Source organism: Rhamphochromis longiceps, linkage group LG7 (genome assembly GCF_057381845.1).
Source record: "Rhamphochromis longiceps isolate RC_006_pf linkage group LG7, R_longiceps_female_GT1.1, whole genome shotgun sequence".
Classification (NCBI taxonomy): Eukaryota; Metazoa; Chordata; class Actinopteri; order Cichliformes; family Cichlidae; genus Rhamphochromis; species Rhamphochromis longiceps.
In genome coordinates, this window is record NC_140563.1 from 13,941,003 (window position 1) to 13,967,084 (window position 26,082).

At 42.8% G+C, this 26,082-nt stretch overlaps 1 protein-coding gene across 1 annotated transcript; it reads left to right on the forward strand.

The window, feature by feature from the left end:
* Positions 1-24,604, forward strand: smad6b (SMAD family member 6b). The gene is made up of 4 exons (XM_085412301.1): positions 1-1,594; positions 4,513-4,569; positions 6,453-6,530; positions 23,712-24,604. The coding sequence occupies exons 1-4, from the start codon at positions 805-807 to the stop codon at positions 24,251-24,253; spliced, it is 1,467 nt and encodes a 488-aa protein (XP_085268427.1). The 5' UTR covers positions 1-804; the 3' UTR covers positions 24,254-24,604.
* Positions 24,605-26,082: the final 1,478 nt, after the last annotated feature.

Below are 26,082 nucleotides of genomic sequence, written 5' to 3' on the forward strand. Positions count from 1 at the left end.
GTATGTGTGTGTGTGAGTGTGTGTGTGAGGAAGAGAGAGGAGGGGGGCAGAAAGAAAAAGAGCGAGAAACGGAGAAAGAACGGGATCTGGGCTGCAGTTTGGTTTAGATCTGAGCAGAGAAGCAGGAGCTCTACTCAGCCCCGGATCGATCGGCTTCGTAAAGCTCATTTCAGCACGCATGGACGTTTTGTTTGGATTTTAAAAAGAGAAGAAGTGCACTGACATCTCGAGAAGAGGGCAAGGATCCTGACTTTGCGCTGCATTTTCTTTGGATTAAAACGCATCGAAGTACCTCATGCTCTACGTGCCGGTGTAGAAAGTAGAACTGGGGTCGCTAAAAGTCGGGAACTGTTTGAGGCAGCGAGTTGTCGTCTTGCTTTGGAGGCTGTTGGCTTTGGATTATATTATAGAGTATATCACTATATGTTTTCATGTGTTCAGATTATTTTTTTATTTGCTTGTAAGAAAAAAAAGGCTGTAAACAGTCCATTCCACAGCGATCCAGGAGAATAAGTCACAGTTTCATAGCTTGTTTATTTACAGTATAATCGGCTGAATTCATGCCTTTTGATCGGAATGCTGCAGTGCATTTGTTGCTCGGTTTTGCTGTTGTAGATGCAACAAAATCTCCTTAATTCTAATGTTGCGGTTTTGCCACCAATGCTCGTCACTTGGCTGTGCATGCACTGCACGGCATTTCACAGTCATTAATGTTTTGCAACGACCGGAGAAGTGTCTTTAATATTAGGATATCCGTACAAGAGTAATAATAAAAAAAATCCTTATAGATTTTCAAGTTGTCGTATGTTCAGGACGAAACGCTCAGGTCTTGTGCGGCGACTGTGGAGAAGCCGTTTGATCCCAGATAAAGAAGGAGAAGATGGAATTGGCAAATCTGGTGAGGGCTGTAGGGACGATCTGTTCAGCTACAACCCAGAGAAAATTCCCAAAACGGAGTTCAGACCGATGACCCCTAGCGGGTCTCTTGTCTTGGACATAGGGGGTGTGTGCCCCGTGGAGAGCAGCGACTTGAGGGTCACATCGGACCAGGATGGGGGTGCCGCGTGTGCCCAGGAGCAGGGCAGCCCCCGCTCGCTACAGGACAGCGAATGCAGGACGGTGACGTGCTGCTTATTTAAAGACCAGGACCACTCCGAGCTTAGGGGTGCAGAGACGGCTCAGGGCACCAGGGGTCCGGGGTCGTGTCACTTCGGGCTGAGGAACCTTGGACCAGGAGAGAGCGACTCTCCGGAGGCGCAGGAGGCGATGCCACGCACGGTATTAGAGCAAGAACTGAAATCAGCCACATACGCTCTTTTAAAACGGCTCAAGGAAAAAGCGCTGGATACCTTACTAGAAGCGGTGGAGTCCAGAGGAGGGATGCCGAGCGACTGTGTTATGGTTTCACGGACAGAGCTGAGATTCGGCGGCCATGTGGCATCCCCTCAGCTGCTTGTGTGTAAACTGTACCGCTGGTCTGACCTCCAGCACTCTGCCCAGCTCAAACCGCTCTGTGAGTGTAGGAGCTTTGGGGCCCCGGACAGTCCAACAGTATGCTGCAACCCCTATCACTACAGTCGACTCTGTGGGCCAGGTAAAAGAGTCTGCCACACAAACTGCATGCATGTTGTACCACAAAGGCCTGCAATAGCTTAAATGACAACAAAGCACTAAGCATTTGGGCATCTGCACTTGTTTTGCATGAAAACGTTCCTCAAAGTTGTCTCTGTATTTTCACTTTGACACACCTTTACTGCACAATATTGCGTCTTTTCTTTAATTGCAACAATTTCATTTAACTTTCAAACATTTTCCATTTGATTTAAAGGCAGATCGTGTTAGAGTTACAAGCAGAAACCAGCATTATTTAGGGGTGGGCATTAAAGGGCCTTGGAAATTTTTCTGTCACACTGCCTTATTTGTCCTGTTGTTTGGCTTGGTTTCATACCCTGTGATAGAGAAAGGTTGGCCATTTGATTAAACAGTTAATGATTACCAAAGCCATCTTTACTGCAAGGTGAGCAATAATAATAAGTGCGAGCAAAGGGACATGCACGAAGATTTGACAAAGCATAAATGTGGGGCAGATTACTTAGATGATACCTTGGGTAATTTTATTATATTTGTGCAGAGCGTGTGTTGAAAACACGCCAGGATCTGCACAAATTTTTCAGCGGTTTATTGTGCCTGTCAGTTTTGACCCAGAATGTCAAATTTGAACAGCTCTGTTGTTGCAGAGCTCACTTCAGTGGCCTGTGACATCAAGTTTCCAATAAAGGGGAGTTTGTTTGTTTGTTCCACTGTCCATGTATACAGTACTGTGTGTACTGTGTAGTGTGTCTGAGCAAGTCGGTGCCTTCAGAGTGACTGCCAGTACCTCTGTTTTGACTTTTTGTGTATGACATGTATGTGGCTGTTTAGAGTTACTCAGAGGTACAGCCTCGCTGCTGTATGTCACTTTAAGTGGCGTGTGCTGGAGATTAAGCTTTATTTCCACAATCAATCAGCTATCTATGGCAGAACCTCCCTGACCTCTATTAAACGCATTAGATTTTGGCAGTGGACGGGGTCTACGATTTGAAAAACCTTAAACGCAGGGCCACTCGACCCCGCTGACCCAGTGACAACGCCTGGTATCATGTGTAAAGATGCAAGCGTTAGTATTTCTGTCCCTTCACTGGCACAGGAGGAGGATTTTCCATAACATCCATGTTTACTAGAGCCAGCTGGCTGTGACAAGCACTTCAAAGTCACAAGTTTAACAATATCAGAATTCATATTGAGCAAATGGGGGAAACTGATGTGGATTTTGGCTCTGGTTTCCTAACACGCTGTCCAAATCAATCAGAACCAATATATGTAACCTCAAGTTTGCTGACAAACCTTACTGTTTATTGGTTTGAAAAAGATCAGTTTGATAGACAAGAGTGTGATATTTGTTCCATCTGCTGAACAGTGAGCCTGTGCTGTGGGATTTTTCTTCTTTCTTATTTTTTTGCCCCCACTGAAACTACCAAGATGAATTATAAGAAGAGGGAAAGAGGCACGTACCCCAAATTGGGACTAAGGCTTGTAGTAGACATAGCTCACATGCGCTCATGCGTGGCCCAATAGAGCTGGTATTTCTTTCACACTATTCACAAGGGGTGGGGGTGGGGGGGGGGTGGGGGGGGGCTTTGAATCAAGACCTTAATCACCGGGTTTTGACAGTGTTTGTAGACAGGAATGTAAAAAACAGGGTTTTTACAGGAATGAAACTCAGTAAAACAAACAGGTTTTAGTGTAAAAGAAGTCAGCCCTTTTGTAAAAACTAAGCTAAAAACATAACTGTAGCTCAGCCTACTTAAGATTTATCTAAAACTATAATACTGTTCAAAGTTTTACACACGGGATTTTAAGGAATAAAACTTTATAAAATGTGAAGCAGTGAGCTGAGATTGAAGTGGACAAAAAACTTTTCCCTTTTATTTCGCCAGGCATTATACTTTTCGAATGAGATCAGTTTCAAGTTGCGCTTTAAAAGCCCTTTTGTCCTGAGGAGGTCCCCTCATGCTATTTAGGTGAAGGAGTGGTGATAATATACAGTTTGCATACTACTGGCGCCAGACTGACTAGCTGTGTATCTGAGTGACTGAGTTCAGATCCTGGCAATTACTGCCGCCACTCTTAAAGGACCCACTGCTATTATGCTTTTCTCCTTCCCATTTTCCCTGTAGGCGAGGTCACTGTGTGCTCGCAAAGTTTTCTTTCCTTTGTGCTTTCCTTCTTCTTGTGCAAGTTACTTTCTTCGTTTCACCTTTTTATTGGAAAAAGAAAAAGTCAAGGCGTTGAACAGAATTAAGTTAAAAAGAGATTTACTCGTATTTATTAAAACACTAACTAAAAGTTAGGGTTAGTCTGTGGTCATATTAAAGACTGCTCAGCTTTAATAATATCTCCTCAAGTAACAGAGACAAATGAAGGGAGTGTTTCGCATTGGTTTATTAGCTTTTTAACTAGCGTTTGAAGAAAATGAATTTATTTTGTAGCGCAGACACAGAGCTGTAAGAGTCAAGGTGCAATCTGCCGTTTCCTCTGAAATGTTGTGTGTTGAAGCTTCTCTTGTGGCTTGACTTGAGCTGTGTATGTGAGCTATGTTTCTTGCTTTTACTGAAAACAAAAAGCGCAGCATGACTTCACACAGAATATAACGTCTGGATAGATCTTTGATACTAGAACATTATCTAAATACTAGATCATTATATGTGTATGCCTGTGTAAAGTATAGTCTACGCAAAACCTTACAGTTACCGGCCTCTAAACATTTTCACCAGCGTCAGAGGTTTTCACCCCCTAAAACATCTTTCTTACATCAAATTAGTGCTTAAAATACAAATGCTGTGTCGCAAATGTTAGATCTTCTGAAACCTAGCTCCACAAATCCATATTTTCTCACGACTGACTTAACCTTATGTTTTACCTTCCTTTTTTTTCCCTTTATAAGGTTATTGACATTACTGTTTTGTGTTACAGAGTCACCCCCACCTCCTTATTCAAGGCTTTCCCCTAATGAAGAACACAAGCCACTGGGTGAGTGACAAACACAGTTGAACTCTGTTGCGCCTCAGTTCCTCATCTTCATCTGAATTAGCACTTGCACTTTCTCTGTTTGGGAGTGCTGAAGAATCGTTATGACTGATGTCTAATGATTTTTGTATTAATAAAAATAATACGAATTAAAGACCATCGGAGCCTGTAAATTGGAAATAGCACGGTCAGTCGCTGTTTTAACAGGAAGAAGCACAAATAGAGTAATGCGGAGAATTGTAATGGCTGTAACAGGGCACCATGACTGGCAATTTACATGGTAGCTTTGAGATGAGACCTGTGCCAGCTTGTGGCATAATGTCAGCATACCAGCTAGAGCCAGGCAGATAGAGGTGTGGCCGGCCCATATAATTCAACCCTGCTCAGTGTGTATTTGCATGGGTTGTTTTTTTTTATTTTTTTTATTGATGATCAAGAATTGCTTCAAATTCCTTTGAATGAGTTGATTGAATTGAATGATATAATCGCATTGGCCTTATTTATTACGGTCATGTCAAAATGATTCAACCCATCTCTAATATTGCTGTTTTTGAATCACTTAACAAATCTTTAACGCCACTGAATTGGTTCAAAATGCAGTTAATCTTTTGGTAATTCAATTTTAACGCGCTCATAGTGTTTCATTAGCAGACACAAATATATCTATGTAGGTGCTTTAGCTCTCTTCCCTGCGAAGAGAAAGAATAAATTATTTCATTTTATTAAAGCAAGCAGTGGTTTAACAGAAGACTAACCTGGGGCTGTACGATGTTCGGTGTATGAAGGGCAACACATAGAAAATACAACATGGAGATGAGTCCCTCACTCAGTGCAGTGGACTTCCAAGGAATTAAAGCTTGAGTGTTTTTTAAGTGTCTTTAAGTTTAAATCTGATTTGCAGTTTTAAATTTCATTTATAATACTGCATTCAGTGTCATAAGACCCTACGCCACGGCCTAACACAGAAATAACTATGTGTCATGGTGATGCAGGCCCCGTAGTAGTAATGCGCCATGTAAACACAGTGTATTGATTAGCACATGGTTAATAACTGTTACACAAAGTGTACTAGGCTGTAATTGTATCCAGCTCACAATACTAATGCAACAGCTAGTACTCTTCCAGTGTTTACATGTGCTGTTTCGCCATTTTCACAGCTCGGACAAACTGTGTATAAACTTGATCAGTTTTAATGTCTTCTCTCTTACCTTCATTTCAGTTAAAGTAATTGTTGTTAAATATTTATTATCTCTGAGTGGCAGAACAGTGCAGACATACCAGCACACGAGTACAAATGCAAACAATGACATCGCCCACTGTGTCTTAGACTCCACGCTGGCCTATAAATCAAGCTTTGTGCGGGATTTAAAGAAAGCGGTGGCAGCATGAAAAACAAATATTAGTGAGCTGGAAGCATTTGCACATGAGATGCAGGATAAAATTCATAAAGAGAGTTGTCAGGAGATTGTGAGACTACCTTTAATGCTTATTGGAGGGCACAAAGGCCAAAGGATAATGTTACTAATCACTGACTTTGGGGTCTGACTAATTTCGGTCCTGAGCTTTTTACTGTTAATCTCAGCGCTCTCCTCAAAATCAGTCAAATATGCTGTAATACAGAGAAACTGACTGTCTACAAATGCAGGGTTTCTGCTGTTGTATTAGCTTATTAGCTAATTATGAACAAGATTTAAAAAGAAAGACTTCTCAGAATTCTTTTTTGTATTACTAAATGAATGTTTGAGCAATGCTGTTTGCAGCTGTACTGTATGTACTACTCAGAGACTACACCACTGAGTGTCTCTGGCTGATGATAAGTAAGAATATGGATTACTTGCCTGCGTTGTTAGTAGATCAGGGGTTGATTTCTGCCTTATTCCCCACAGATCTGTCAGACTCCACATTGTCTTACACTGAAACCGAGGCAGCCAGCTCACCAAACATCACACCAGGAGAATTTTCAGGTACGTGTTTTTGTTTTACCTACAGTGGACAAATGAGCAGTTTTGACATGTTTTTTTTTTTTTACCAGTTTCCCAAATTGATTAGTAGAGTTAAAATGCATGAAGTGCCAGTGTGTAAATACTGGTGTGATGTTAAATACGGTTGCTGATTATGGGTGGTCAGAAGTTGTCTGGATGTTTGTGCATACATGGATTTAGGTTGTGATTTCAGCTATATTTCCTTCCTGACTTACTTCTTAATATATGTGTGAACTGCTGTTTGAAGTAGTGGCACATCAGCTCTCACTAGCACTTATTACTCTGATTGATTCTAACACTTTCTGTTAGATGAAGTGATCCGTGTGGTAAAGATCAATTATAAATAGATTAGGCACTTTGCTTTCTTCCCCGAACTATATTTGAAATTGGTAGTTTGAGTAATAAAGATCATCATTTAGTTGTAAACAAGAGCGTCTTTCATGCTGATGCGTTTGCCTGTGGTTGCCCATGTTTTTTGCACAGTTGTCTGCATCTGAATATATGAAGCTAAATGCATACACTTGCATTGGTAAACTGTAATATTTCCACTGTAATAAATCAGGGGAGCTTTGAGTGTGGCATCATCCTGTTTTTATGGCTTTGAAATGGTTAAATTGAGTCTAGCTGGAAAAAATGTGTCTGGAGTGTACTTTAACGACAATTCAGTGCTGTTCTCTGCACAAAATTGAGTGTGTGAGGGGGAGGTTTCATTTTGATGGTGTATTTTATTCTTTCTCATTAAGGACCATTTCAAACAGTCCAAGCTTTAAAGATAAAGGTTTCATTGTGAGCAGTGCAGCGGTTCAGTGGGGCGTGTGCATTGGCTTCAGAGCTGGCCTCCCCTCCTCTGTTTTTCTTTCAGAAATATTTGAGTGGGATCAAACTGTAATAAGATCCAAGCTTGCTCAGAAACACACACAAGCACACGTAGTTGTCCACATGCATGTGCACAGACACACATACAACCCTATCCAACCTCCAGCCTGGCTGTAAATGGGCTGCAGGGAGGGGTGGGTTCACGGAAATGGAGTTGCTCCTGTGAATGGGGCCACACCAAAGGAGGCGAGCAGAAACTGCCCTGTCCTCTGATGTGAAATGAAACTCTCCTTTCTCATGGCCCACAGTGAGCATGCCTCCCCCTTTCGTACTAGGGTTCTAGCCAGCATGCGCAGTGTCATGTGGACAGGGAGTCAGACCTCTGATTTTGGGGGCTTGCAGGGAATTGCATTTCCTGTTAAGGGGTCTGCCATGGCTCAGAGGCCAGGACACTGAGAAGTTGACATGGCTACCTGGCACTGAAGCATTCAGTCAGCGAAGGCCCCCTCCTCCCCAGCGCACAGGCTGTCACCACCTCAGCATGGCCTGGCGACACTCCCTGAGTCAACAAATGAGGGGCTTGTCAGAGCGCGCACCACAATTCCTCAGAGACTCTGGTGAGGGAGGATCTAGACATGCTAGGCTTTGGTTTCTTCCAACTGTTTTTGCAGGCCAGGCCAGATCATTCTGCAATGACTGTGATAAACTTTGCAAAATGAACTCAGGAAAGAGAATGACCAGGGCCCAGCAGAGAGTTTTTCTATACTAAGAGGTTTCAGATACAAAAGCATTTCCATGTAGAATAAACATCAGCATCTTGTCAACGATATAGAAACTCCATCGTGAATAAGCTCTATTTCATCGTAACACCACAAGCTTGAAGGCCTCCATATAAAGCCTGCATACAGTAGGTCTGATTTAACATAAAACCTGCAATGCATGTTGTCATGTTATCCTCTGTGTAACATGCTGCTGACCTGGAGATGACTTTCCTTGTGAATCCCCCGCCAGCTTAGGTAGAGAGAGTGTCTGTGTGTAACCAGAGTTGTGTGGGATCCAGACTCCACCCCTCATGCAGGAACAAGTAAACCTCTTAAAAGCAAGTCTGGGGGGCACTGGCTGGGTGGGGTGCAGTCAAATAGTCGACTAGAGTTTGCAGCCCTGGGCTACAGAAATACCCGCCGAGCATTCTTTTGCGTCACACAATGGCACAGAAACAGATCGGAACTGGTTGGTGTGGTAGATAAGCTTGTTCTGCCACTTTACAGAATATATTCAGATCAATTTGAATAGGTATACTCCTTCTACTTCAGATTATTTAGTGTTTGTAAATATTCCATTAAACCAGTACGATCTATATCGTAAAGTTCCTGTTGCAGAGTTACAGTTACAGTTCAGATACATTCACCTGATCCCTTTGGTTAGTTTGTGCAGTTGTGCACTATGCTAAAATGTTTTTCAAAAGCTTCTCCATGTGCACAATGTTGTATTCAAGGTCAGTTTTATTTATATAGCACCAAATCACAGCAACAGTTGCCTCAAGGCACTTGATATTGTAAGGTAAAGACACTACAATGATACAGAAACAGGGAAAAGCCCAACAATCGTACGAACCCCCATATGAGCAAGCACTTTGGCGACAGCGGGAAGGAAAAACTCCCTTTCATCGGGAAGAAACCACCAGCAGAACTAGGCTCAGGAAGGGGCAGCCATCTGCAACGATCGGTTGGGAGTGTGGGGAGGAAGAATGTGTGTAATATTCATACCTCCTGATCCTATATGTGCACAGACATTTGTACTGTTTGCAGGATTTATTTAAAAGTGGCGGTGATGTCAGTTCACATCATGACTGGGTCCAGCTTTTTAGTAGATAATGTAGCTTAATGCTTTGTGAGTGTGTAGTGCTGCCTCTCACATTCTGCCTGCACATGCTTCCTCACTGCCTGGGCCTCGTTGTGTGGACATCGGTACACAGCCCTTTGATGCAGATCTCATTGCTTCCTGTATGACTGTCTGAGGGGGGGTTTCTACGCATCGACTTTATTATGTCAGTCACATTGTCTCTGACATTGGGGGCTCTTTATGCTTGTCACTGCTTCATTATATTGCTGTTCTGAGCAGCCATAAATGTGAGATATTTTTGCACTGGTACTTATTTCAGTCGCCAAGGATACATTTTTTTTTATTTTGGTCGTTGGCTTTTTTTCTGAGTAATTGTGACTACATGTAGTTATAACAGTATCTGTACTATTTATGTACAAGGAGTGATGCAGAACTTTCCTTTGTTTGAGCCTGTTTTAAGACAATGGCTCCAGTCTGCCTATATTCATCAGCCACTGGAGGGGTGTCTTCAATTAAGCCACCGGGATTTATCCATGTAAGACAATTTATAAAGGGTCATGCTGCTCTGAGCCGACATCACTGGTGTGACTGGTTGGACTCTCTCAGATTATAGTGGTTAAGTGACCAGAAGACATGTGTAGTGAGAAGGGTCCTTTTTAAAAAATGATTTTTCTCTTTTCTTCCCTTTTGAGTGAAGGGAAGTAGGAGGAGGGAAGCAATGACTGAAAGTTGCTGCTGAAGGAAAGAGGGCATAAGCAAGTAGTCACGGTTCCCACACAATAATCATAGATTGCTCCTCTGTGTCTGCCAGCCTGTCTCTGGTGGAAAGACCAGTGCTGTCTAGATGTCTTGTCTGCAGACAATCGCTGTCTCAGGTCCACTCTGCTATTTCTTTCTGGCGGAACGAAGCAGTTGGTAGATAGATATCTTTTGTCTCACTGATATGAGGCAACAGATATCTATTTTGCATTCACATGTATAAGCTAAGCGCATTAAATTGTTCTTATCGGAGCTGGTTTCACGAGAAGGCGAGCGCTAAACATCAAACCAGTCACTCTGTCTGCGTCAGACAGTGGAAATGCGTGGAATAATTAGACAGTCTAATCAAGGCATGTGATGCATCTCTTGATTAGAGCAGATTAGACTGGACACATTCCTGTTGATCTGACTTCGAAGGCATGTGATTCCCCTTGTGCTAGGATCTAATTAAACAGAAATTAAATAAATTAAAAGGCATGTCTACTGTACCAGCCCGCTCTTATCAGAGGGCAGGGCTCTAGACTAACTTTTTGACATGGGCGCACCGGTACGCCTAACTTTAAAAATTTAGGCGTACCGGCACAAAAGTTAGGCACACTCAAATTTTTCAACCGCATCGCTTAACACCGCAGTTTTACATGTGCACTTTCTTTGGGGGGGGAAGTCCATACAGACAATATTAATTTCTAAATTATTAACTAACAAACTTGTGCTTAAAGTGCTTTGTCAATATTGTAGAAAATGTTAAAAACTTAATCATCATCTTGGCCTCCTCTGACAACCTGTTTGCTGCTGTCTGCTGCTGAAAGGCCGTGGGGAGAGGGGACACTTGGGCAGTGCATTTACTGCAGCATATAATGTGTTTTCTGGATACACTGTGCTTTTTCAGCATTCAAATATTGATGGCACCGTGTCAGAGCACTGGCTATGAATTTCAGACAGATCAGGCCTTAACTTAACAAAAAAGTTATCAATAGTTCTTTTCATCTTTTCTTATTACCCACAGCTACAGTACATCCACTTCTCTCAGGCCTAGGCTGCTCACTAGGGCTGAGTATCATCACTGATTTCTATAATCCATTCAATTCCGGTTCTCAAAGTCCTGATTTGATTCAATTTAGCCTCAGACAGTCAGAAATATTATAATTCTGATCATTTATCAGTACTGATACACATGAGACTTCATCAGAATTGTGAAAATCACAGCAGATGCCTTTGTGTGAAAGTAACTGAGAATAAAACACAGGAAAACATGAAGGAGATTTTCCTGGTCTGGCTTTTTTATAGCAGATAACCTTAAAAATATTCTGCAATTTTGCATAATTTTAAGAAATTTAAATTTCTTCAGTATTGAACAGCAGAAATTAGGCTTTCTTGTCCGAGGTCATTTAAGTGAAAAAAGAAAAAGCGCTGTAAACAACGCTAGACTGGTGGGTAATAAGCGAATGAATAATGCAGAAAACAGATTTGAGACGGGAAACTGTTCCTGAAGTACAGAGAGAGAGAGAGCTGTGCAGGAAGTGTGATTTTTATCGTGGTGGAAGCAAAACAGCAAAAGTCAGAGGGAATTCATGACGACATTGATCAAATGTGAAGCGCAGTTTGCTGCTTCTTTTGCTGCAGGCTCGGTGAATTTTGGTTGGAGAGAGGCAAAACCTGCAGCTCAGAATCAGCGCAAAAAGACGTAAACACAGCGCGGACCCGAAGAATCGCTAAGGTCCGACAGCGTGTCCGTGTTCAGGCCGTCGGGTGAGAAAGCCGAGAAAGACGAAGCTGATTCTGATGTGTTGGGTCCGCTCCGTGTTTAGGTCTTTGTGTGGAATCCGTTAATGAATTGATATCGCTTTATTCAAGCTACTCACCTCTCTCTTCCACCTGCACTTTCAACTGGACCACGGCCAATCAGAGAGGTCCCGCCCCTGACTATCTCTGATTGGTTTAGTCCACAATAGGGGCATAATGTGTGTCTGTTGTTGACCACAAGGAGAGTTACAGAGATTTTTTTTTTGTTACCGGAACAGTTGGTCGCACCTGTGCGACCAAATATTTATTTTTAGTCGCACCACTGAAAAATTTGGTCGCATTTGCGACCAAATTGGTCGCACTCTAGAGCCCTGGAGGGTGTCGGAAACTGCCATTTTGTCAAAGCCGCTGGCATCCTTTGGTGTCTGTCTTGTGACACTCTGGGCTTATGGCAGTATTTAGACAAGTTTATTACTCCAATCTCATCATCGTATAAAATTCGCCAACTATGCAAAAAACCTAACCAAGTAGATTTGGTGCGTAAAGCGAGCCGGCGAGTGAAAGGAAAAAATAAAAACAAAGGGCAAACAAAGTAAAAAGAGGTAATTAACAGGATACAAACCATTTTGTCCCCACTGTTAACTTTGAATTGGCTTTTTTTTCTCTCTCTAGCCTAATTGTAACCCCTAGTGCCATCATATAGGCTTATTGTTTTTGAATATAAATAACTGTCATCTTGCATCTCTATCATTTGCACACGCTGTATATAAGACATCTGGCCTTCTCGGTGTAGCAGCAGGACCCTGACAGAGGTATGGTCTGGCATATGGTCTGCTGCATCAGCATGTTAGCGATGTCCCCCTCCCTCATCGAGGCATGAGCCCCTTCCTCCATCCTAAAGACCCCAGACTGATACAGCTCCGGCTCATCTCCCCTTGCAGCCTGGCTCATGGCCTCAGGTTTCCACCGCAGCCCAGAGCCTTCCCAGCGCCTGGCCGCCCACACTCCCTCAGGAGCCCAAATGCTCCAGGATACGGGATGTGGAAATAATGTGACTCGAGTGCTTCCACCCTGCCTCCCGAAATCAGGTTTTGCGGATTGTTTATTTGAGGGGAAGGAGGCCTCATACAAACATCCTGTTTTAAAAAGCTGCCTGGGTTTTGTAGCACTGCAGGGCGGTGAATTGCCCCTTTGACAGTGGGGAGAGACTGAGGAATGTTGAAGAGAAGGCCAGCATCTCAGGGGACATGAGGGGGCTCTCCTCACCCGTTTGTCTTGTCCAGTTTGCAGAGTCCCATTTTAGGCTTGGGGGAGGTGGAGCAGGGTTATAGCTATACATCCTGAAGGGTCTGGTGCTCTATTCTCTGTGCAGCGGTGTAGGGCCTGTACCCACAGTCCTCGTCTCAAGTATCCGTTCCTGTCCTGGGAAGCTGGCTTCCGTTTCCCCTTACGTAACACTCATACACACAGAAAAAAAGAGCCATTGATAAGAGCGATAAGGCCATTTTTCATTTTCCCTTTCTCAGCATTGTTAGACCGTGGTGTGTCAGAAATTTGCTTTCAACTTTTTCTGGCTTGAGTCATGACAGTGAGGATTCTCAGTAGAGTCCAACAGACGTTTTTGCATTTCCAGAGGGGTCATTGTGCATATGATATTATTGTTTCTCTTATGTGCAAAAGAAACTGTTTTGGCAATTGTATACTAATGTTTCTACCTTTTCGTTTACAGCTTTTTGACCTTTTTGACCTTATTTGAGGCATTTAAAGGAAGACTTCAGTTTATAGGGAAGAAATCTTCCATGTGTAGGCTTACTGTGTTCTGCAGAAGAAATAGGAGTTTGAAGTAAGCACCTTTTTATTTTCTTCAGTTATCACAGCAATTCAGAAATTAGTTTACTCTTTGTTGAGCTTTTGTTCAAATACTCATTTGTTTTGAGAGCTGATTTTCAGTTAGTATTACCCAGAGGTGGGACCAAGTCATTGTTTTGCAAGTCTCAAGTAAGTCTCAAGTCTTTATCCTCAAGTCTCAAGTCAAGTCTAAAGTAATGTCAGGCAAGTCAGAGTCGAGTCTCAAGTCACTGGTGTAAAAGTCCGAGTCAAGTCACAAGTCTGAAATTTTGAATTTCAAGTCCTTTCGAGTCTTTTAAAAAAAAAACGAAAAAAATAATGTTGCAGTTATGCTAAATGTAAATATTAGACCATGTAATTTTTAAATCTGTGTTTTTCTCAACACATGACAAAATAGTGAACTTAGAAAATATACACAAATTGTGAAATTGCACCTCTATAAAATGCAGCTCAATTAAACCTAGCTCCAAGAATAATTTTCACCGACAGTTCTGAGATAAGCTGCATGTTATTCTTGGATGTGGTTGTAAGACCGGCTTTAAAATCGCATGACAAAAATATCATACATAAATAAATGATTTTTTTTTTTAAATATCATTTAAAAAAAAAAAACTGCATCACCAACGTAGCCTGGAAAACATTTGCTAGTTAGATGAAGTCAGCTATCTCATCATAGCATATTTATATGCATATTTATAATCATACGGTTCTTGGAGTGAGTGCATACACTCATGAAGTTTAGTAACTTCAGGTCACTGCAACAAGCCCAGGTACAGTTTACCGACGGATGGGTACAGGACCTTGAAATGCACCGTGTAGAACGAAAGACCATCGTACGTATCATAAGTTTACCAGTCTCACAAATCGTCGTCATAAATACACATTCGTTAACAGTTTATTAATAGGACCTTTGAGCTCAATGGTAATTAATTAGCAGTGGAAATAATTTCTGGTAGCATCACAGAAATGTAGCAGTGACAATAATATTGGATGCTTTAATCGTACTGGACAATTAGTGATACAAAACAACTGTTTTATCCTGTGAATAAAAGTATATGTTTTTGTCAATGTACCATAATAACAGAAGCGAAACGCAATATTGTGTCAGGACAATTCACTATTTATGCACAATAAACAAAGAAGCGACAATTTCTGTTCAGACTTGCTTGTAACCTATATCACCAATTATGTTAAGAAAAATGACGTATTAACTACAACAGCAGACTGACCTTCGTGTAAATGCTTGGAGCAGACTAACCTGTGAGCTGGAGTGTTATGGGACGTTATATTTGATCTTTGAATGGCTGCAATCCAGGCCACCCGTCGCGTCTTTGTTACTTCGGAAACATGGCTCGAACAATTTCTCTTCAACGACGTAATCCGATAACAACCGATCTCTTTACCCGTCGGCTTCCCGTGGCTGTCATGCGACCGGCTATTGCAGTTAATAATACAACATTGACATTTTTGTGTTTCTTTTTATCGCTGTGTGACTGATTTTAATTGAAAGTCTGCGTGCGCTAGTACCGCTTGCCACGAGTTCCCAGAATCCTTTGCGGTTCTACCCGTGAATGTGTCATACTGTGTATGGTTGTGTGTGTGTGACAAATAAAATTTGAATTTGAATGACGTCACATTTTCAATCTCTATATAATATGCATGTTAAATTTTATATTTGGGGTAAAATATCAAGTCTTTTCAAGTAAACCGGTTCAAGTCCAATTCAAGTCCCAGGTCATTGGTGTAAAAGTCCAAGTCAAGTCACAAGTCTTAGAACATTTTTTCAAGTCAAGTCTAAAGTCATAAAATTAATGACTCGAGTCTGACTCGAGTCCAAGTCATGTGACTCGAGTCCACACCTCTGGTATTACCAACACAGGCCCTAGATGCGGTGAGGTAATGTGACCTCTACGTGCAAAGTGAAAGCCCTGCTAATCTAAAGCAGTCCTTGGAGAGGCCTGAAACCCCTTACATGTCAACAGAAACTAGCCTGCTGAGCTTAGTATTTAACTGTCTCGGTTTGGCAAGCCAGTATGGTGCCATTGCTGCTGGGTGTTTGATTAACTTAACTAAAGGACTCCCAGATAAATCTATATCCTCGTACCTGACCGAGCCTCTAGGCTCACAGTGCTGTACTTGTCATTTGATTTACAGAGTGGACTGTGTTTCTTTTTAGGCCTTACCACACAGAAAGTACAGTCAGTAGAAATAACAGGAGGTTTGCTCGGTGTGCTATAATTTTCTTTTTTGCCCCATATTCTACCTTAGCAAATAAAGTGAGTGAGCTAATCTTGACATGTGCACAGGGAGGCCATCCTCACTCCCTTCACACTGCAGCGCAGCACCACTCTCCACCAATAGGGCCATTCATTCAGCTCGGGGCAAAGGGTTAGAGCAACAAATAAAGAGTGTGCAATGCCATTAAAAATGTATGGAATGCCCAACTGTTAGTTTAGCATTTTAGTGTGCCTCCCCTCAAAGCTGAGAGGGGGAACAATACTTCCATTCGAGCTGGGCTCCGTAAATGAGCTAGTCTTGCGTCCACAACTGGCATAGAGTAGCGAAGGAGGTGCCAGTTGTGGATGCTGTTTTTATTTTCTGACCATTTCACCCACAATTATAAATCCAGACACAGGCCAAGGCCGGCTATGATTTAGGCCAGCCTGTGGCCTGATTGCAAGCAAAAATAGATTTAACCCCCCCCCAGTCCTCCCCAGAGGAGCATTGACAGTTGTGCCTAAACCTATAGCCGTCAGTATTTTTAAAACTCAGAATAGCCAGCACATTCTTTGAGCTTTGAGAATGCTCTGTGGATTAACTGTAGGGGCCCATGTCAGTTGACATCTCTACACGAGACTCTTGCTGCTGGAGGGAAAAGATAGCTTATTGTGTATTGCTAAACAGTAAACTCCTAGTGCTTCAAGGAACTGGTTAATTTTCTCTCTGCATGTAAACTGAGATAGAGCGCTTGGATTTTTTCTTTTATTTGGCCTCTTTCCTTATCTTGAACATGGTCTACTGGAGTCTACTGGAGCTATATCTTCATTCCATTACCTTGTCTTAACATACTTAATTATGTCTATCATACATAAGTATGATAGACATAATTTGGAGCCTTTCATCTTGTTCCTGAAAACTGATGCCGTTTTATATCTGACAAGAAAACCTTTATTGTTGAGTACAACTTGACAAAGTAGATTGTATTGTGAGATCAAGTTTTGCAAGTAGTAGTTGTTACAAGTTGTAAACAGGCTTATGTGAAAACTCTCATTTATTATGTTCCCCGGGGAAAACTGTATTTACTTTTGTCGTGTGTTTAACTTATCTTTTATTTGTGTGCATTTCTAAAGCCTTGGCGGTGTGGCTCAGTACGTGCAGTCAGCCTGTCGCATTTCAGGGTACGGTTTAGATTAGAAGTCTAGCTGTAGCTTCCCCCTCTTCCCCTCTCTGTGACTGCCAACACATAATTTACTTAATGAAATCCTGCCATTCCCTTTAGTTTCAAGATTTTTTGCAGATGTTGACAGGGAAGGACTTTGTGAATTATTGGAAATGTTCACTCCTGCATTTTTAATGAATGTCTTGCTTGTTGTGAACGGGCTGACTTATCGGAGATGAGGTCGGGTGGGGGTGGGGGGGCAGTTGTCTTTGTTTTGGGAGCCGGTGTCTGGATGCCCGCGGTGGAGCAGTGTGGGTTACACCCAAGCAAGTGTTGTGATTGAAACAGAAACTCTGGTGCCACATTATCCTGACAGAACACATTCTCCTCACAGACTCTGATCCACTGGGTCAATCAATAGAAAACCATTGTTTGAACGGCAAGCGTGTCCATCATAGCTGCTCCACCTCCCGGCCCGGTGGAAACCAAATACCTACCTTTCGACTTAAATTAGTCAGACTAACATAACTCGAAATAATAGAGCTCCTTGTTACTGCTCATTTGAAACCAGGCCTTCATCATAGCTTGATTCCATAGCCTAGCTAAAGTCGCTTTTCTCCCTCCGATATGGAATCTCGGTTTTCCCAGAAGAAAGTTTGTGCACGTTTCAAGCCACGCACCCGAAACTTTTTGACTTCACACGTGATGTCACTGCTGAGGATTAACCAAATGAAAGTCACCTTCTCACTGCTCCTCACCCCCCTCACTCCTAACCAGAGTAGCAAGTTAGGAGGCACAACGAGGGGGGGGGGGGTTCAGGAATGTGCAGGGTCTTCTCCACTCAGTCGCTCCAGCCTACTTGGCTCGAACCTCCCTCGCACACTAGCAAACAAACACATTCACACTTGTGCACACACAAACAAGACACACACGCAAAAAGATAGGTTGTATGGGGAGGTGAAAGAGCGCAGCCACCCAGCAGGATGTTGGCTGAGCGCTTTGCTTTCGATGCTCACTCGGACTCGGCTGGCCTTTGAGGCTGCCTGTAGATATGACATATTCGCAAATATCCCCCACAGTTTTTACAGAGCTTTTACGAACCCTGAAAGGCTCTTGAAGGCCTCACTTGGATCATCACCATCGCTTGTGCTCTATGTCTCTGACACATTGCAGAGCTTTGGAGGAAACTTGGAGGAAATGAGCAGCACATTTTCTTCCCTTGAAAAAAAAATGGAGCCTTTTTCTCTCAAACCAGCAGCCTCACTGACGCGCCCAGATGGCTCCTTCGTATTAGCCTCCTTAGCTTCCTACACCCACTGTTGTTTATTGATTTAATTTATGGATTCTGTTAGTTATCTGCTATCAAGGGTGCAGCACTTTTCCTCCCTCGTGGGGTCATCCCAAAACAGAAACAGAGGGAAAGTGAGGAGGAAGCGGATGACAATGTAAAGCATTCCCGTTGTGACCAGAAAGGTTTGGTGATTGGATTCAGTTTCCTGGGCTCCCACAGCATGTGTGTGTGTGTGTGTGTGTCCCCAGCATATATATCGCTGTGTCTATATCACTTGTTCTCTCTCAGCAGAGAAAGGCCAGACCTCAGGGAGAAAAATCCATAGACATGTAGGAGCAGCTCCAGTTAGCATATCTGTCTGATAAAGCCGACTTTGATGGCAGTGATAGCCCAGACGCCAGCCTAAATGTGGCCTGCTCCGGGGTTATAGTCAGCCTGTGGAAGCTATTGCCCACAGAATTAAAGCCATGAATTTGTTGTTTAGTTATAAAAGAAATCAGACAAATGTGTGGGGTGATGGGGCAGGAAAGCACAATAAGAAAGAATTGTAAATTTTCACACATGCACACACAGTCCTCAGTGCTTGCTTTCCACCACAAGTCTAGAGTCTATCAGTTCACCACTAGAGTCTAATAGCTGGAGGGGAATCTAATCCTTGGAACAGAATGAGAGCTTGCTCCTCTCCTCCCTTCAACTGTGCTGCATAAAAAGTCTGGCAACAGTGTTTTTCTTTTCCTGTTCAGCAAAGTTGCAGAGGAATGAGTGCATCTCTGCTAGCCGCTCCGGATTAGGACAGATAAAGTATAATGGGGGTGGCCCTGGAGCTTGGTGGGGAGATGTTAGCGCGGAGGGGAAGCTGTTGTTTGTCTGCCTGTCCCTGACACTCGGCCTCCCATTCATCTCACTCCAAGGCTGCGGAGCAGTGTTTACCCCAGGGCAGCTCTTTTCTGCTGCTCCCTCTGCCCTTTTTTTTTCTCCCTTCCCTTTTCATGCTGTCTTTAAAAGCATTACTGGATGATCATCAAGGATTGCCATTGAAACTTTCAAGCCCTCATTTTTGTGTACTTAACAGTAATTATCCAGACTTGCCCTGGAGTGCAGGGAACTCGTAGCAAGCAGGGTGATCTGCTCGCCCCCTGTTTTTTTTCCAGATGTAAATCTGTGGAAGAGGCTTGGGCAAATTATGTTTAACACAGGTGTACTTAAGGGCTTTTTCAATGGCATGTTTGTCTTCTGTTATAACATAATAAATATGTCATCCATGTTTGCTGTGTTTGCTTATCACCATCATAGTCACCTGCATTGTTACAACCACAGCAGCAGGTTTGGTTGCCTTTTAGCACATTTTGCTAATACTTTTGTATTTTTTCAGTTTGACTACTTCTCCCATTCTTTTCTCCATCACAAAGAAATAAAAACACATTTTGCTTGGACAACATGTAGCTGACACTTCACTTCTTTTTGCGTTCAAATGAGCATGCGTAACTTTTAGCCTCCTAACTTCAAAAGAACTGATATAAGTCCGTGTTTATTGACAGATCTGATGCCCTGCATTTGACACTCGGAATTTGTCCAATCGGAGAGGCCACAGGGAAACAGAAAAATCAACATTTTCCTCATCGTCTCCATGGAGATCACATCTTGTTATGGAAATCAAACACACTGAATTCTGGCTGTGGGAGTAGCAGTTCTTAGATAGTGCTGTTTACTGTGTGTCACTGTACCTCTAAGTGAAGTATATGTGGATACAGGTGTCCTCAGCTACACTTAATTCCCTAAAATGTGATAGTTGGTTTGCTACATTTCAAATCTGTTTGCCTAAAGGAAAACCAAACACAGCCTGTTCTTATCATATTTCTACAACACCAGACTAGATGCTTTATTCCACATACTGTGTTTCCTGTTGGCCATGGAAACGTTTAGAGATCAAATACCACAGATTTATGGATCTCTACTTTTTTTTTGATGTGAGCCTGGTTATGTAAGACTTTAAAATTGATCAGCTCCATCATATGCTTAGCTCATTGCCTCTGGCTGCAGGAACAGGAAGTGTGGCGTCCATGCTGTTTCGGCATCTATTGACTCTGAGACTGACACTAAGAGGAGAGGCTTTTGAGAATAAAATAACAATAATAACATGAGCTACTATTCTAATGGGTAAACGGAGCTGTTAAAAGGTGGCAGGGTTAAATGGATGCAGAGCACTTGTAATTGCTCCCAGCCATCATGGCTCCACCCAGAGCAGAACCTCATGCAGGCCAACATGGAGCCTGAGAGAGTTGGGTGTCCATGCTGTGGCTAAAGGGGAGGGAGGCACAACCATTCATTTCACCTCCACTGAACTGCCTCTCTGATGTCTGAATTTTTAAGGTTTGGTCTGAGTCTTGGTCTGGCATGTATCTACATAATTTTATGACCAGATACTACTAATTAAATCCTCCTTCTTACTCTTATATCAGTTTTGTAGAAAAACATTTGCAGAACATCCAAACATGTAAATCTGAAAATGCCATCTTGACATTGTAGCATGTTTTGAGGAAAATGGAGCTTTGTAAAAATGTCATGACACTCAATAAATCGCACGGGTGTGATAGAACAGGCTAGTAGTGTTTCTGCACAAGAAAAGCACCGTAAAATTTAATCAGGTTATGGCAGACGTGCTCGTTTATCCGTAACAAGCAAATTTAGGACAAAAACATAAGCATGTATGCTGTTTTTTCTCCCCTAGTCCAAACAGGCACGTGTGCAAAAGCACACGTAGACACAACAGAGCAACAGGAAAAAGCACAGCTCTTTCTGTGCTTGCTGTCTTCCGTCAGGCTCAAGCTTAGCATTAAATACATTTTTAACCTTTGTCCTGCTTATTCCTCTTCCTGGTCCTCATAGTCCAACTGACTATCTTTGCACCACGCTATGTGCGAAAACTAGATATCATTGACCAGATTGTTTTTGCTTTGTTCTTTCCATCCAAAGAGAAGGAGACAGTAGCCATTTGGTCTTTCGTGTTTCTGTGCACAGTTTCAAAGTGAGTTTACCTTGATGTCTGGGTTCCATTTGATTTGAGACAATGGACGGCCGTAAACTAGTTGGAGCTGAGTTCTTTGTGTGGCCGAGCGGTGCTGCAGTAAAAGTTGAGCTCAGAGTGGAGGAGCTGGAGTGTGGAATTTACTAATGGCACATGCATGTTGGGGCCCCTGAAGAGAGGGGGTCATTTAAGCCATCAGTGTGTGCGCAAACACACAGAGAGCCTGTCTGCAGCTTCCCCCCACCTCCACACTTCCCCACTCACTCGCTCTTTTCTTCCCCCTCCATAACACAGAGAGCCTCGAACCAGCAGGCGTTTTCTCTGTGCAAGTCTGGTCAACGTTTTTGCTAATCTTTGTATAAACTTTACTAGTATGGGTCACTCAGCAGAAAGATTTAGTTGGGTGGGAGGTGAACAAGGCATTTTGTTGCGGTGTGGATCTGTGATGCTCCACCTTAAAGGCGTTTGTTAATGGGGCGGGCGGTCATTAAGCCCTGAGAGCAGAGAGACTGAAAGGAATGGGGCCACAGGCCCAGGCTTTAAATCCTCTGTGCCAATAGACTCTCTGAAGCAAAATAATGGCATCACTCTGTGTGTGAGTTAATGGGAGCTGATAGCATGAAGGCTGGGGGGTCAGCGGGTCACGGGCTTGTGCTAAGTTGTCAGGGAGCTGAATGCCGTCCCTGGGCCCACAGCAGGGGAAGAGCTGGCTGGAGGGGGAGGGGGACCCCCTGCCTGGCCCTCTACCGTCACCCCCACTCTTGTGGAATGTGAGGAAGACGAGGGAAGAGGAGAAAGAGGCTCCTTAAAACCACGGTTATGGTTGACACATTGGTCATTGCTTGCACGTACTGTGACGTCAGGACAGATGTAAAAATGTTCATACATGTGCTTGAGGCGCACTTGGCTCGCTGCAATCTTGTCCTACACTTCAGACGCACTGCTGCTTTATGAAAATAGAAATGAGTATGTCAACACTGATCAGAGAGGTTAGCTTTCTGCAGAAAGTCTTATCTTCTCCAGCTGTTGCAGCAGTCTAAAACCACATTGATTATGTTGCATGACAACTATGATGTCACCCTGTCATTGTTTTAACTGCAGCTTGAAGTGCACCAGACTTGATTCAGTCTAGATTTTTTTCCCCGAGTCTCATCTTTTTCAAGCTGTTGCAGCATCTTGTTCTCTGTAATCTGGAAATCTCTAAACTCCTCGACTGATATATCATTGAAATGGAAGTAAAGCACAGTTGGGTGTTCAACCCAGCCACGTCCGCCAGGTTACAAAAATCGCGTGGGCAGGACAAGCCAAAACAGCACCAAAGACCAGCATCTGCGCTGTTGTTTGTGAGGGCGACAACTGCAACCATAAACCAGGTGTTACTCTCTGCCGTCACATAACGGCTGTCTATATGTAGTGAGGGACCTGCACACAGATTCATGCCTCAAGCTCAGCCACAGCTCGTGACAAAAATGCTTACAACAAAAATAAAGTTATAATCAGAATGAAACCAAAGTGCATGGCACTAATAACGTCACCTTTGACTCGTTTTAGCTATGACAAAGAGAACAGTAAGTCTCCAGGATGTGAAAAACTGGAACTGTTTGTCTTCCATTCTTTTTCTTTCTCATCCATCGAGCCCTGTCCTCTCCTTGTACCACAGATTTTATGAGTAATATAAATGTAAGACAGCTTTGAGCAGCTTCTGAAAGTAGTCAGCAGTGTGTGTGTGTGTGTGTGAGTGAGTATGTGTGTTTCTCTTCGGTATGGTGAAGATCGAAGTCTACCTTGGGAGCAGTAATTCACTTTGGAGTGCTGAGGTCTGTCACTGAAAAGATTTCACAGACTGCAGCCATGAAAACTGAATTAAGAAGCTGATTTAGTGGACGGAGATGTTTAGTCTTAAGATGCCAGGTTTGCTTCCATTGCTAAAAAGAAATTTTCAAAAGTTATTAAAATGTGCAAAACATTTTTTCTACGTTATAACCGTGTCCTCTATTCCACTCTCTAGATTTTATAGTTTTAAGGCGTTCAGAGGGGAACACTTGAGTGTAATCTGGATTTCATTTAAGTAAACAGAATTTGTTTTGGAAGTTCATGTGTGACCAGCAGCTCTGTAGTGTGGTCAGTGTTTAATCCCTACAGTGCCCTCTTGAGGTAGAGGGTGGAAGTGCAGGCCTTTGGCTGCACTGACCTCGCTACACCCTCCACCCCCAGGATATGTATAGTTGCGGTGGTGTGTGTGTGTTTGTGTGTATGTGTGTGTGACAGAAGTCCAAGCAGCGGTATTTATACAAGGCTTAAATTTCAATACAGTGCCTGCTTCAGTATTTATAGTGTGGCCATCTGCTCTGAACAATAAAAAGGGATAGTTAATCCCTTAAAACTCAACCCATCCTTTTTATTAGCCCTGTTTACATTTGTTTATGTTTTGTGTAATGGACATTTCTCTGTCTCTTCTAGATGCCAGTATGTCACCTGATGCCCCTAAGCAGAGCCACTGGTGTAATGTGGCATACTGGGAGCACCGGACACGTGTGGGTCGCCTCTACACAGTGTATGAGCACTCCGTCAGCATCTTCTATGATCTACCTCAGGGCACCGGCTTCTGCCTGGGCCAGCTCAACCTGGAACATCGCAGCAGCACTGTTCAGCGTACAAGAGGCAAAATTGGCTACGGCATACTCCTCAGCAAAGAGCCTGATGGCGTTTGGGCGTATAACCGCAGCGAGCACCCTATATTTGTCAACTCCCCAACTCTGGATGTGCCCAACAGCAGAACTCTGGTGGTGCGGAAGGTGATGCCAGGCTACTCCATCAAGGTGTTTGACTATGAGCGCTCGTTCCTTCTGAGGCACACGACAGAGGCTGACCTCCTGGATGGACCCTATGACCCTAACAGTGTGCGCATCAGCTTTGCTAAGGGCTGGGGCCCCTGCTACTCAAGACAGTTCATCACCTCCTGCCCCTGCTGGCTGGAGATCCTCCTCAACAACCACAGATAACACAGATGGACCCCACAAACTATCCCAAATATCATCTACCTAGATTTAATATAAAGTTTTATATATTATATGAAATATATATTATACTTGTAAATACGGAGTCATTTTTACAATGTAACTATTTATGTATGGTGCAATGTGTATATGGACAAGTGGAAAAAAACGGAAAATGCACTTTGGCATATATATATATATATATATATATATATATACATATATATATAAAAGAATCTTTCAATACCAACTTGAGAAATTATACAGCAAAATTAGGATCAGCAGCCTGGATTTGGTGTATAGTTTTCATATACTATTAATATCCAGACAAAAAGCTAACACCATTCACACATTGATAATAAAGTATTCGCATAATAATTCTCTGTGCTTGGTCTGTTAGATCTTTATAATCACTAATTCTCTATAATGTATTTTTTACTGTATCCTAAAGAGGACCTATCCAGGCACACACAGACACACATATATTTATATATATATATAATACATACATATATAGTTAAACTGGTTGATACGCATATTAAGCATGGCTTATATTTCAAAAAAAGACACCAGCATGTGCACAAGCTTGTTTCAGAGAGAGGAAGCAAGGGGATGGACCAAAGACGAATATAAGGAAAAGTTATTTTTATGAACTGTGAATCAAGCAAAGCTACTCTAGCAGAGTTCAAGACTGAAACTGGAGCTGGGAATGGGAATAATAGGTCCTCTTTAAAAAGCACACTGATACCAATACCACTTGAGATTTCTCAGTCTTATTTTTTTAGAAAATAGAAATCATAATAAAGTAATGGATAATATTATATGTTATACCAAGATGTAGTGTAAGGTTTTGTTTGGCTTTAGCCTTATGGGCCGAAGGCTGAGAAACACATTTCGCAGTCAGTCTAGGAGCACTTAATATAAAAGAAGAAACATCTCTGCTGTGCTCAGCTTTTAGAAGCAGAAAATAAGCTGTCAATTCACTGTTTATTCTGACTGTGGGTTATTTAAATATCTCAGCAGATAAATGATGTTTATATTTCAGTAGCGTCTCCAGTACCACGTACATCACTGGATTTTTAGACAAGCCAGCTCAAGTGAACCAGATGTCCTTGAGGTCCTAAGGAGCCCCGGTAATGGGAACTGGGAGGAGATGGTTTCATAGAGGACAGTGTAGGAGGAAATCAGGAAACTGCTCGGTAGCAGCTAGGTCGTCCTTTCAGAGGTGTTTCTACTGCAGCACATCATCGTTGGCTGATGGTCTCACATCTCCGCAGCCAGCTTGTCTCACAATGGCCGTTGTTATAAGTGACCAGGGATGGAGCACGCTGAAAACCACCACAGTGATACTGGAATGTATGCAGAGAAACCAAGAAGTTTTACAAGCCTGCTGGAATCTTAAAAACTGCAGCCAAGCTGGATGTGGTTTAGCTGGCTTCCTTCATAATTGCTGGTATTGGGTTGTCAGGTTGGCGGTGATGGTAGCGAGGGGGGTGGGGGGGCTGCAGAGGTCTCTGCCAGCATTCAGCAATAGAGACATTCACTGACACCGATTCTGGTTTAATGAGCACTGAAATGTGCAGTTACAAGGATATGTGTGTTTTCCAGACCTCCGAATTTTTGAAGTTTGTGAACAACATGCTTTAAACAGTGACAACCAGAGAAGATGATATTTTTTACGAAGGGTTATCATTTTTTTTCTTAAAAATACTTGTGCAGTGTACGTGTGCAGCATCTCTGTCCTTCACACTCCTCCATAAAGGCTCAGACAGCCTCCTCCAGGATTGCTGTCTGTCTGGAGCCAAGACTGTGTAGAGTTCAAACAGCGGAGAGGA

Coding starts and splice junctions, on each gene's coding strand:
- smad6b (XM_085412301.1), top strand. CDS start 805: ATGTTCAGGACGAAACGCTCAGGTCTTGTGCGGCGACTGTGGAGAAGC. Junction 1,595..4,512: donor CAGTCGACTCTGTGGGCCAG/GTAAAAGAGTCT, acceptor TTTGTGTTACAG/AGTCACCCCCACCTCCTTAT. Junction 6,531..23,711: donor CACACCAGGAGAATTTTCAG/GTACGTGTTTTT, acceptor TGTCTCTTCTAG/ATGCCAGTATGTCACCTGAT.